The sequence below is a fragment of the Sesamum indicum genome, linkage group LG10 (genome assembly GCF_026168435.1).
Source record: "Sesamum indicum cultivar Baizhima isolate 11 linkage group LG10, ASM2616843v1, whole genome shotgun sequence".
In the NCBI taxonomy this organism is placed as follows: domain Eukaryota; kingdom Viridiplantae; phylum Streptophyta; class Magnoliopsida; order Lamiales; family Pedaliaceae; genus Sesamum; species Sesamum indicum.
The window spans coordinates 7011405-7025121 of NC_142666.1; the positions used below are offsets into that span (position 1 = coordinate 7011405).

The 13717-nt window shown below is 44.4% G+C and overlaps 1 protein-coding gene across 1 annotated transcript; it reads right to left on the bottom strand.

Moving 5' to 3' along the window:
- Positions 1–3086: 3086 nt before the first annotated feature.
- On the bottom strand, positions 3087–4418 carry LOC105172309 (uncharacterized). Its single transcript, XM_011093693.2, has one exon. The coding sequence runs from the start codon at positions 4416–4418 to the stop codon at positions 3087–3089; it is 1332 nt and encodes a 443-aa protein (XP_011091995.2).
- Positions 4419–13717: the final 9299 nt, after the last annotated feature.

The following is a 13717-nucleotide window of genomic DNA, read 5'->3' on the forward strand; positions in this document are numbered from 1 at the left end:
GTTGGCACGAAGAGTGCATCTTTTTCAGATCGCACGAGTTGAACGCGTCCTTTTCAATTCGCGCGTAGTTGGGTGCCTCTTTTTCAGTTGGCGTGTCGCGTTTTGAGGAATTTGGTAATATTTTAAGGATAAACACAAAATTAACATTCGAAACAAAGCAATGTCACATGAAAAGGTAGATTGGCATTAACATTGCTCAAGAAGATTTATAGTTTGTACGAGTACTTTCCGGTGTTAACCTATGCATTAATGACTGTTCTCTAATACAAAGAACGCGACCTTCCTAACCTTGAATGTAGTTTTCGTAATTGTCGGCCTTTCACAGGCTCCATAAATGAGCGATCTCCAGCTAGTTGATGGCCTTTCACAGGCACCCAAAATGCGATCTTGTCGCAGTTGATGGCCTTTCACAAGCACCATAATGCGATCTCTCCACGGTTGATGGCCTTTCGCAGGCACCAGAATAAGCGTCCTCCAGCTAGTTGACGGCCTTTCACAGGCACCATGATGCGAACTCCCATGCTCATGCGCAAAACTTCTTTAGATTCTGTATGTTCCATGGGCGCGGCAGATTTCGTCCCTACATATCTTGCAGCCTATACGTACCTTTTTTCCTGATCTCGATTACCTTGTACGGCCCCTCCCATGGCTTACCCACATGTCTTACCCACATGTTTGGAGGCTTCTACTTTCTTCAGCACGAGATCTCCCACCTGAAGCTATTGTGGTCAAATTTTGCGGTCGTGGCTCTTCATCATCAACCCTTTATGGTGCAGGATTCGGGCATGTGCCGCATCCCTCTTCTCCTTGATCACGGTGAGATCGAAACTTCGCTCGTTTTGGTTGCTTTCAGGGTCATATAATGCGACTCTTTGGGACTCCTCTCCGATTTCTGCCAGGATAATAGCTTCTGTTCCGTACACCAAGCAGAAGGGGGTTTCGCCCGAGGCGGATCGTGGAGTTGTGCGGTAAGCCCACAGAACTCCAGGCAGCTCGTCAACCCACGATCCTTTGTTCTCGAGGCGCGTCTTCAGGTGCTGCAAGATCGTCCTGTTAGTCACTTCTGTTTGTCCGTTCGCTTGTGGGTTCGCGACCGCTGTAAAATGTTGCGCGATCTTGAGTTCCTTGCACCATTCTGTAATCTTCCTTCCCTGAAACTGGGTGCCATTGTCAGATATTAGAACTCTAGGTATTCCAAACCTGCAAATGATGTTCTTCCAAATGAAGTTAATGACTTCCTTTTCGGATATCTTGGCCACGGCCTTCGCTTTGACCCACTTGGAGAAGTATTCTACCGCCACAATGATGAATTTCTTCTGAGCTTGAGTGGGGGGAAAAGGTCCAACAATGTCAATTCCCCACTAGTTGAACGGACACGCTATTCTGATGGCTCAATCGGGGTCGCAGGTTGGTGTATCAGGGACGCGTATCTTTGGCAACTTTCACATTTTCTTACCAAGTCTCTAGAGTCTTTGACCAGGGTCGGCCAAAAGTATCCTTGCCGCGTGATCTTTTGTGCTAGCGACCTCGCACCAGAATGGTTCCCGCAGCTTCCTTCGTGGATCTCGCGCATCACGTAAAGGGCTCTCTCCTTGTCTAAACATTTTAAGAGGGGCTCATCCACTATTCGCTTGTAGAGTTGACCTGATAGCATGGTGAACCGAGCAGCTCGAAACTTTACTCTTTTCGCAGCAACGGGATCGGCGGGCAAGGTGCCGTCCTCAAGGTACTTGACAATTTCATCCTTCCACGACTCAGCTTCAAAGACCACCTGTACCTCCTCTGCTCGAGAGAGCTGATCGCTCACGGACCAAGGCTGTAATCTTGCAATCTCTAATCCCGTCCATTGCAGCTCCAAATTTGGATAAGGTGTCCGCCTTGTCATTTTCTGTTCTAGGTACCTGCAAAACAGAACATTTCTCAAATCTGCTCATTAATTGCTGAACGATTTCCTTGTACGATGTCATCGTCCTTTCCCATGTCTCATACGTTCCCTCAATTTGTAAAGCAATTAACTGGGAATCTGTGAAAACCTCCAGGTCTCTGGTTCCAGCTTCGTAGGCGAGTTCTAACCCCAAGATGAGCGCTTCATATTCCGCCTCAGCTGCTACCTCGATCTCAACTCCCTTGGGCCCTTGGATCAATATGCCCGCTCCTCCATTGTTAGCGTTTGAGGAACCGTCCACGTGCAGCATCCATTTCGAAATTTGTTCTTCAGCAGCCAAAGGTGACTTGGGATCGCTGGAGAACTCTATCACAAAGTCCGCCAGCACTTGCGCTTTCTGCGCGGTCCTGGGTTGGTAATCTACATCATATTGGCCCCATTCCACGGCCCATTCAATTAGTCTCCCGGAGGCCTCGGGTCGCGACATCACGTGTTTGAGGGGGTGATTCGTCAGCACCACCACTTTATGCGATTGGAAGTAAGGTCGCAATTTTCGAGCTGTGACAACTAAAGCAAGGGCTAGCTTCTCCATCTCAGAATATCTTGACTCAGCGCCCTGAAGCATCTTGCTAACATAATAGATCGGGTTTTGATTGTTTCCTTCTTCTCTCACCAACACTGAGCTGACCGCATTCTCAGATACTCCCAAATACAAAAACAGCGTCTCCCCTTCCTTCGGATTTGAGAGCAAAGGGGGCTTTGTTAGATACTCTTTCAATTCTTGCAACGCCTTATCACATTCGCCACTCCATTCAAAGTTCTTGGTCCTTCGCAAAACCTTGAAGAAAGGAGGCTCTTATTCGCAGATCACGAGATGAATCTACTCAGTGAAGCAATCTTCCCCGTCAGTTTTTGTACATCTTTTATCGTGGATGGGGGTCGTAAGTTTAGGATAGCCTGGATCTTCTCGGGATTCGCTTCAATTCCCCGTTCGCTAATCATATACCCCAAGAATTTTCCACCTCCTACTCCAAAAGTGCACTTATCCGGATTCAACTTCATTCCATATGACCTCATCATACTGAATGCTTGCGCGAGGTACTAGATGCTCCTGCGACCTCCTGCTCTTGACCAGCATATCATCAACGTATACTTCCATTGTCTTTCCCAAGAGGTCGCCAAACATCCTGTTTACCAGTCATTAGTATGTTGCGCCCGCATTCTTCAGACCGAATGGCATCATGTTGTAGCAATAGATCCCCTTGTCAGTGATGAACGAGGTCTGATCTCTGTTTTCTTCAGCCATGCGAATCTGATAATGCCCCTGATAGGCGTCCATCATCGAAAATATTTCGAACCCCGCCGTTGAGTCTACCATGACATCGATCCTTGGCAAGGGGTAAGGATCCTTCGGGCAAGCTTTATTCAGATCTGTGAAATCGACACACATGCGCCATTTCCCGGAGGATTTGGGGACAAGCACTACGTTAGAAAGCCAATTAGTGTATTGGATCTCAGATACATACCCGACTTTAAGTAGTTTGTCAACCTCCTGCTTGATGACCTCATTCTTATCACTACCAAATGACCTCTTCCTCTGCTGTATCGGTCGGGCCATTGGATCGACGTTCAGTCTGTGCACAATGACCTCAGGGTTGATCCCCGTAAAGTCTAACGGGCTCCAGGCGAACATGTCAACGTAACTTCTTAAAAACTCAATCATGGCCATCTCCCTTTCCTTCATGTTCGCTCCTATCCTGGTAGTTTTGTCTGGCTCATCTGGTACGAGCTGTACTACCTTGTACTCATCGCTGGGTTTTAAATGTTCTGCTTCATAAGGCCGAGGCTCAGCATCTTCCTTGATTCTCATTTTCTTTTGTTTGGGCTCCCCCTTCAGTGTTAGGTTGTAACATTTACGAGCCTCCCTCAGGTCGCTAGTGACTTCTCCTGTCCCATTCTCTGTTGGGAATTTCATTTTCATGAAATAAGTGGAGATGACGGCTCTGAACAAATTTAAGCCTGATCTTAAAATCACATTGTACGCGAACGGGGTATCAACCACTAAGAACTTCACTATCAACGTCTTTCGCCTAGGCGCTTCACCCATTGATACTGGCAACTCGATCGTGCCTAGCGATGCTACCTCACTTCCTCCAAATCCCACCAAAGGGGTCTTCACTGGTTCGAGGCGGGCATTCTCTAACCCCATTTTATCAACCACACTTTTAAATATGATGTCTGTTGAGCTCCCACTGTCGATCAGCACTTTATGAACAATAAAATTCACGATATCTAGCTTGATGACCATCGGGTCGTTCATGTCTCCACTCTCTTTCGGTCTGTCTGAACTATCAAAGGAAATAGCTTCTTCCTCCTCAACTTTTAGGATGAACTCTCTTCCTCTGCTCCAGCTCATGGTTCTAGCGCACCTCTTTCTGGTCCTGCTCGAATCACCCGAGCTCGAGCCCCCTACAATAGTGTAGATCACTCCTTTGGTTGGTGCATTGTTTCCGCTGGGTGGGGCTTTATCCATTCTCGACAGACCAGGATTTCGATCCCGACTTCTCTACCTACTCCTCCTTGCCTCCTTATTGACCTTGCAATTTGGGGTGACCCTATCTCGGAAATTTCCCTGTCTCACCAACCTCTCTATTTCGTCCTTGAGTTGGAAGCATTCTTCCGTGTTGTGCCCCCTCTCACGATGGAATCTGCAATATTTGTTAGAAATTTTTTTAGAGGGGGTATACCTAGTGTGCCTTGGCCATTGCAGAACATCCGCATTTTCAACCATCATCAGTGCTTTCTCGCGCGACAAGACCAATGGAGTGTAGTTGTGGTACTTGGGCTGGTACTTAGGCTCTCTCGGCTTTTCTGGTTTTTGCTTGTTCCCGCCTCCTTCTCTACTATCATATGATGGTCTAGACACCTGTTCGCACTCTCTTTGCTCAGAGTCTTTCATTGCATTCATCTCCTCCTCATCTATGTATTTCTGAGCTAGAGCCATTAACTGTTCAACATCACCCGGCGGGTCGCGTGCGAGAGCAGATGTAAAAGGACCTTTCCTCAACCCGTGAATCAGGATGCTTACGATCATATCAATCCTTAATTCTTGCACCTCCAAGGTCTCATTGTTGAACCTTCCCATGAAGTTATTCAAAGGCTCATCCTCCCTCTGACGAATGTTGAACAGGTGGGTCGCGAAATGGAAATTGAATTGCTGTATGAGTTGCTCGTATGATTCAATACTTCCTCGGGGCAAGTTTGAGAACCACTCTTGTGCCTTCCCTGTGAGCGTGGTCGCGAATAAATTAGCCATGATGGGACCCGGCTGTCCATACAAATTCATCACCATCTCGAACGCGGCAACATGTTCCTGCGGGTCTTTCATTCCATCGTACCTTTGTAAGTCTGGTACCCTAAACCCTGGTTCGACTGTTTGAATCAAGATATCGTTGCCAAAGGGAGAACTTTTGTTATGCGAGACTATCTCTCCTTGCTTCTTTAACTCATCGATCTGTTTGTTTAGCAGCTCGATCTGCCTTCCTACGCTGTCCACCTCTGCTCTCCATATAACGGGCTCCCGCTTCTTTGCCCGAATATGACTACTGGAACCTGCTTCCGATATTGCTAGTCTCTTACTCCGTTGCTCTGGTTCGCTTTGCTCTCTTGATTCCCTACGAGGTTCGGCAGTCTGGAATAATTGTCTCTTAGCAATTTCTTTGACCATAGGGGTCGCGGTCCTCGTTTCGTATTCTACGATTGCGTTCCGACTAGCTTCTTCTATCATTCTTTGCAAGTCATCTTTCGTTATATGTACCATAGGTCCTCCTTTCCTAGGTGTCTCTTCTTCCCCGACGTTTCTTCTCGACGAACCTTCCATGACAATAATTCTCTGATGTTCCCACAGACGGCGCCAACTGATCCGGCTCGAATTCAGCGATCCCGAGACACGAACTCGTCAAAGATGGCTAACTCCTCCGAGATCAGATTTTGGGTTCCCTGAGAATAAATCAAGAAAAGTGAGCTCGTCGGGCACGTCCCCGACAATGACCCTCTGACGCTCTTGTTAGGTTGATCGAGAGAAAAGTGTGCGATCTCAGGGTTCGATCACAATAAATGCAGAACAGTTACCTCAATTACGGCATTTTGGGTCTATTTATAGAACACAGCTGGATACTGTTGACTGGGCCACGTGGCTTTATCCTACTGGCTCGCGTCCCGATCGGACGGTTGTGATTGTCCGGGTCTTCGAGGCTGTTGTTCGAACCGAATCGGGTCCTCTGCGACCCGCCTGTTAGAAGAGGCGCGGATCCTCTAGCGAAAGGACCTTAATACCCTTAATGAAGGTTATTTCTGCCATTTCATAGTAGATTGTAGTGGATACCTATCAACTATAGAGATTGAGTTATAAGGCACTCAAACATTTACTGGCGTCTGCCAAAAGAGATCAGCCAAAATGGAGACAGAGATGCCGTGATTATACTCACATCCATGCTCTAATTCACTTCACTATTGCTGTCTATCATAGGATGACAGGAATTAGCAAACATTAAGACAACAAATAATGTCAGAGAAATAGGAAAATGTAGAAAAGAAAAATCAATGGAGCGACCTTCACAAGGATGGCTGTGATACCATGTAGCAAAGGAAAATCAATGGAGAATTTGATTTAGCTGCCATTGTAGAGGCATAACTTTGGCCAATTTTTCATATCACAATTGTTGTACAGTGTTCTCTGTTAAATACTGGGGAAAGAGATGACTGATAACAAAATAACAAACCCAAGACCAACTAACCAAGTATCTAATAAAAATGTAAAACTAATAAGACAGGAGAAATCGTGTTTCCATTCCACAAATGCGCGTTTTTGTAAGGGAGCTCTGCATCTCTATTTTGTCCCTCTGTTTTGTCTGTGATCAACCAATGCCAGCCTTGGATGCAATGTTGACATCTTCCATCCGAGAAATCCCAACACCCCCCCTCCCCCACAAGTGGGACTTGGGGTGACAGCAAACAAGACCAACTTGCCTAGAAGACCAGAAGAGGAGAGCTTGGGCAGAGATTTAGTAAACAAGTCAGCAACTTGATCACGGCTCGAACAAAAATGGACAGAATAAAACCTGACTTGTAGCAATTTTACACGACATGGCAATCAATGTCGAGGTGTTTCGTGTGCTCATGAAACACCGGATTAGCCATGATGTGAATGGCAGCTTGATTGTCACAGTGAAATGGAATAGGAAGGGAAATGGAAACACCAAAATCCTTCAGCAAATAAGCTATCCATTGAAGTTTGCAAGAGGTGGTTGCCATACTATGGTATTCAGCCTCGACAGAGGAGCGTGAGACGGTGCTTTGCTTCTTCGTTTTCCAAGAGATCAAGGCCGGCCCAAGGAAGATGGCAAAGCCAGTGAGAGAGCAACGTGAGTCGAGACAGGCACCCCAATCAGCATCGCAAAAGGCTTGCAGTTGAAGCGAATTTAAGGAAGGAAAAAATAGTCCAAGGTCTGCAGCTGCTTAAGTAACAAACTAAGTGCCGCACAGCACGCCAATGAGACTGGCAAGGAGTCTGAATGAACTGACTAAGTTGTTGTACGCTATGTGATGTATCCGATCAAGTGAAACATAAGTACAATAAACGCCCAACTAAACGTCTGTAACGTTCTGGATCAGCAAGAGGAGCAACAGAAGCAGAATGGAGTTTAATTCCAGAGGGCAAGCGAGTAGCCACAGGCTTGGCCGATTGGAGACCACAGTCACGAATAATGTCAGCTGCAGAGCGTGCAATTTGTAAGCCAAGAAAATAGCGTGCACAACCTAAGTCCTTGATACTGAATAGGCCATCAAGATACACCTTGACTTGAGAAATGAGGTCAAGTGAAGGAGCCATAAGAAGAACGTCATCAACGTAAACGAGAAGACCAATAAATCCAGAGGCCAACGCCTTAAAGAAAAGCTAGTGATCATGCCCAGACTGCCGGAATCCAAATTTTTCAAGACCTTGTGTAAATTCGGCATTCCATTGTCGCGACACCTGCTTCAAACCATACAAGGAATGCTTGAGTAAACAAACATGGCCAGGGGGAACAGAGTATCCTTCAGGAGCTGTCATGAAGATTTCCTCATCGAGATACCCGTGGAGGAAAGCGTTGTTGATATCGACTTGGTGAAGGGGCCATTGAAAAGCTGTAGTCAAAGCCAGAAACAAATATACCGTTACAGATTTGGCCACAGGTGAAAATCTCTCTGTGTAATCCACACCCTCTATCTGCGATATCCCTTTGCCACAAGCCTCACCTTATGCCGTTCAACAGTTCCATCTTCCCGAAGCTTAGTCTTATAAACTCATTTGCATCTAATGGGTGATTTATCAGGTGGTAAGGGAACTACCTCCCAAGTATGATTTTGTTCCAAGGCTGCAATTTCCCATCGCATGGCCTCAGTCCAATGGGGGATGGAAGCTGCTGCCCTGTATGTTCTAGGCTCTTGCAAGATAGAAAGTGAAGACACAAATCCCATATATGCAGGATCATAAGAAGTGATGACAGGAGATTGATCAAGTGAAGGAAGATGACAGATGAAGTCATTAAGCCACGCAGGCTTATTGTGGCTTCGCATGGACCTGAGAATTGCAGGGGAAGGACTAAATGAATACTGATCAGGAGGGATTGAAAACGAGGGAGAAGAAGATGTCCTAGGAATGGAAGTACTATCCTCAAGATCATCATCAGTTAAGGGGATAACTGCCAGTGGTATACGTTGAGTGGATGCCTGGACCGAAGCAAAAGGGAAACAATTTTCACGAAACTGAACATTTCTGGAAACAAAGGTGGATTTAGTTTCAAGATCATAACGTCTATATGCCTTTTCTCCACTAGGATAACCGAAGAATACACATCTAGATGCCCTCTTATCAAATTTCGAAACATGAGGTTCAGGTTTAATGGCAAAACACAAATAGCCAATTGTACGGAGATGAGAATATGTGGGAGGCTTGTCATATAACACCTCATATGGAGTTTTCCAGTTTAAAACTGCTATTGGAACCTATTGATTAAGTATGTAGCTCCCAAGATAGCATCACCCCAAAAATGACGAGGAAAAGAGGCTTGAAACATGATGGAGCGGGCTATTTCAAGCAACGACCTGTGCTTACGCTCCACGACTCCATTTTGTTCTGGAGTATAAGCACAGCTAAGTTGATGAACAATCCCAGAATTTCGAAGAAAATGCTGGAAAGAAGAACTAAGAAATTCACTCTCGTTATCTGTTCGAATGGACTGCACTTGCTTATTGAATTGAGTAGTGATTAACTTGCAAAAGTTTTGAAATATTTCCAAAGTTTGTGTTTTGAATTTCATGAGGAATGTCCAATTTGAACGACTGAAATCATCGATGATACTTAAAAAATATTGGCACCCAGATGTAGTAGGCTCCCTATATGGCCCCCAAATGTCAAGATGAATAAGAGAGAACACATATTTTGTTCGCATTTTGCTGGATTCAAAAGGCAGTTTACACATTTTAGCAAGTGGACATATATCACAAGGTTTTAGAGTGTGATTCAGCTGCGACAAATCACCAATATGTTTTATAGAATTATGGGACAAATGTCCTAGTCTCTGATGCCAAAGGTCAGATTGATTCAAATCAGCAATGCAAGAGTAAGGAGTATAGGTAGGAGACCCAGATTTCGTAGGTATAGAAACTGATTCTAAAATGTAAAGATTTCTAATCAAGTGTGCCGTAGCAAGAACTCTATTAGTCTTCTGGTCCTGCAGAGTGCAAGTAAAGGTTAGAAAACTAAATTGGATAGATAACGAAGCACAAAGTTGTCTGACAGAGAGTAAATTTACTGAGAATGAAGGAATATGAAGGACTTGGGTCAGTTCGATTCTGGAACAAAGATGCAATGAACCAATGTGTGAAACTGATTGTGAGTGTCCATGAGGCAGGTGTATGATCATTGGGTTAGTGAGTTTAGTGTAAGAATGGAACAGTTTAAAATCTGCACATATGTGATGTGTTGCACCACTGTCTATTATCCAAGAATTAGAAAGACCAAAGGCAGAAATTGCACTGCTACCTGCAAAATTGTCGAGCTGTGCATAGTTGATCTTTAAAGGATGAAGTGGTATTTCCTCCTTCATGTATTTCTTCATCTCCATACGCACTAAATCAGCTAGGTTAGAGTGCTTGCTTTTAGCCATCGTCGAACTAGGCTCATCAGACATTTGAGCACCGAAACCTTTCCCCCTACCTCCAGCTTTCTTTCTCTGTTCAGCCATGTCTCTCTACCAATCTGGTACTCCAAGCAGCTTAAAACATGAGTCTCTTGTATGCCCTGCCTTCTGGCAATGATCACACACGATGGTTTTCTTATCTACAAAGGTTTTCTTCTTATAATTCTTCCCCCTAGCCTGGAATGCAACACCATTGTCCATATTACATATGTTTACTTGCATCTGCTTCTCCATTCTGAGCAAACATAGAGTATGCTTTAGTCACTATAGGTAATGGTTCTAGAAGTAAAATCTGACTGCGAGTTTACCCATAAATTGGATTTAACCCAACCAGAAACTGCATCAAATGATTAGAAGCATTCAAGTCGTCCATTGCTTTGTCAACATTACAGGTGCATCCTGTGCAAATGCATCGAGGTGTAGGTTATAGGCAAAGGAACTCATCCCACAACCTTTTCAATTTTGTAAAATATTCAGTAATAGATAAATTTCCTTGTGTAACTTGCCCAATATCCCTTTGTAATTGATAAATCAGAGGACTATTACTTTCTCCATGCCGCGCTTCTAGCTCAATCCAAAGTTCACGTGAAGATCCCACATACATGAAAGACTCTCCCAATTCCTTTGTTATGCAGTTCAAAACCCAGGTAGTGACCATGGAATCAATGCGATTCCAGCATTTGAACTCATCACTGTTAACTAGAGGTCGTATAGCAATCCCCTCGATGAAATCGAGCTTCATTTTCGCTGTAAGGGCTCTCTTAATAGCCTTGCTCCAAGCAAAGTAATTGTTCCCGGTGAATAACGCTGATACCATCACCATTCCAGGATGGTCAGACGATTGCAGTTGCATAAACTTAGGTTTTGAAACGCCACTTGAAGTGGCCTCATGTCCGATAGAGGTGTTGTACTCCATGGCAAAGAGAATGGGAAAAAAAATGTAACAATGGATATCGAGAGACCTTCACAAGGATGGCTGTGATACCATGTAGCAAAGGAAAATCAATGGCGAATTTGATTTAGCTGCCATTGTAGAGGCATAACTTTGGCCAATTTTTCATATCACAATTGTTGTACAGTGTTCTCTGTTAAATACTGGGGAAAGAGATGACTGATAACAAAATAACAAACCCAAAACCAATTAACCAACTATCTAACAAAAACGTAAAACTAATAAGACAGGAGAAATCGTGTTTCCATTCCACAAATGCGCGTCTTTGTAAGGGAGCTCTGCTTCTCTATTTTGTCCTTCTGTTTTTTCTGTGATCAACCAATGCCAGCCTTGGATGCAATGTTGACATCTTCCATCCGAGAACTCCCAACAGAAAACACCCACTTCAGTTCTTACCATCTAACACACATTCTACTCCAAAATCATATTTGATAGTCGAGTAAAACAAAATTTGGACGAATATTCAAACATTTAACTGCAAAGTTGCCATTTCCAAGCAAACTACTACAACATATCACTCATACACCCATTGCAATACCCTTTGTTTCCCCCTATGATAATCCCAGAAACCACATTACAAAATTACTTATAGGAATATTGCATTTTTTATCCTCAAATATAGTCACTAATGTGATTTTGGTATTCAAACAATTTAAAGATGTAATTTTAGTTTTCAAACTTTATTTTTGGTACTTTTGACCCTGTCATTAACTTTTTTGTTAAATTTAACGAAAATTTCATTTAAACTGAAAAAAATTGTGTGGTGTTAAGAGGACTTAAGGCGACCTATGGCATTGGGTCCAGAGGTCCCTGTTGGTTTAGAAAAAATGTGGTTGTCACAAGAGGATCTCCATTTGTTCCAAAAAGTTTAGCAGAAATTCTGGAACTTAATGTAAAGATCCTGGACTGCTAGTAGAATTCATCTACCTCCTTTCAATGTCGAACTCTTCTTGTTGCTGATTTTGAAGCGAGCTTACGGTTGCCCTTGCACCCTTTGATTGAAGAAATTCTAAGAAGATTAGGCGTTTGTATCTCCCAACTTACCCCCAGCACTTTTGGAGCATCGCTGCTTTCATAATTCTGATGATCCATTTATGCATCGTTCCTTCTAACGATAATTTTTGTGCTCTCCACAAGTTGAACTTCAGTATTGGCGAGAAAGGTCTTTTCTATCTTACTAGTAAGAGGGGAATTATGCTGGTAACTTGCAATAAGATTTCATATACTAACTAGAAGGACTATTTTTTATTTGTTAGTTCTCCTCTTGATGCCCGCTGGAATATACTCTTAATTATGAGTACGACTATCGAGTGTTTATGACAAGAAGAAACTTTTTAACTTGTTGGCTTGTCGCCCGTGTTATTTGACCTTGATCTTTCTCATTTTGGTATACTATTCTTCTATAATTTGTGGCACTTATAAGGCTTAGTGTCCCAGTTACTGACCTCTTGATTATATTATTTCAGCGCGTACTATCATGGCTTCTAAAAGTGTAAGAATGGGCAATCTCATTCCCCAGAGGAGGTCCGCTGCTCAGGGTGTGATCCAGGTCGAATTATTCGATCTCCTGAGACGATCTCACTACAGATGGTCTAACTCTTCCGAACCAGATTTTGGATTCCCTGAGAATAAAACACAAACCGTGAGCTCATCGGGCACGTCCCCGACAATGACCCTCCGACGCTCAAGTTAGGTTGATCGAGAGAAATGTGTCCGATCTAAAAGTTCGAGCTCAATTAATGCATAACAGTTCCCTCAATAACGGTGTTTCTGGGTCTATTTATAGAACACAGTTGGACACTGTTGACTGGGCCACGTGGCCTTATCCTGCTGGCTCATGTTCTGATCGAACGGTCGTCATTGTCCGGGTCTTCGGTCAGTCTGTGCGGTCCGGGTCGGGTCCTCTAGGACCCACCCGCTATAGAATACGCGGATCCTGATCGCGAAATGACTGTAATGCCCTTAATGAAGCGTAATATGGTCGTTTCGCAGGGGTGATATATGTATACCCATCATTACTCCCCCACTTTTTCAAAGTGCAAGTTCGTTGCCTTTGAGGAAGTCGAACAGTTGCATCCGTCGATCGGTTGCCTCAATGACACGTGGCGATATCTCGTCGGTTGATCCCCGGCGCGCATCTCTAGAGGGATTGTCTTATAAATATACCGCCCATTTGAACTTTCATTCCTACCTCACGCATAGACTCCAAGCGACCAGGACTTGCAACTTCAAGCTCGCATTCGATCTGCAGCTTCCAGAGCCATCCTACTTTAAGGTACGATGTCTTCCAACTCTAGCTCGAATTCTGAGTCGCGGTCTAGCTCTAAACCGCGATCTGGGTCTTCTGGGTCTGCTGAGTCTTCTGGGTCTAGTTCGGCATGAGGGTCCGTGTGTAGGTCTGTGTCCGAGTCTTCACACGGGTCGTTCTCTACCTCTCCCAAGAGGAATACAAAGTTTCCCATAGCAAAACTTACAGATGAACACGCCGACCCTTCGGCCCTCACCAAATTCCAGGATAGACTCGCCAAAAATCCTTGGAAAGCTGTAGTCAGCAAGGTTAGAACGCCCGTCGATAAGATTAGGGAAAAATACCATATACCCTCCGATTATATCATCATTCCCGCTACCTTTGATCGC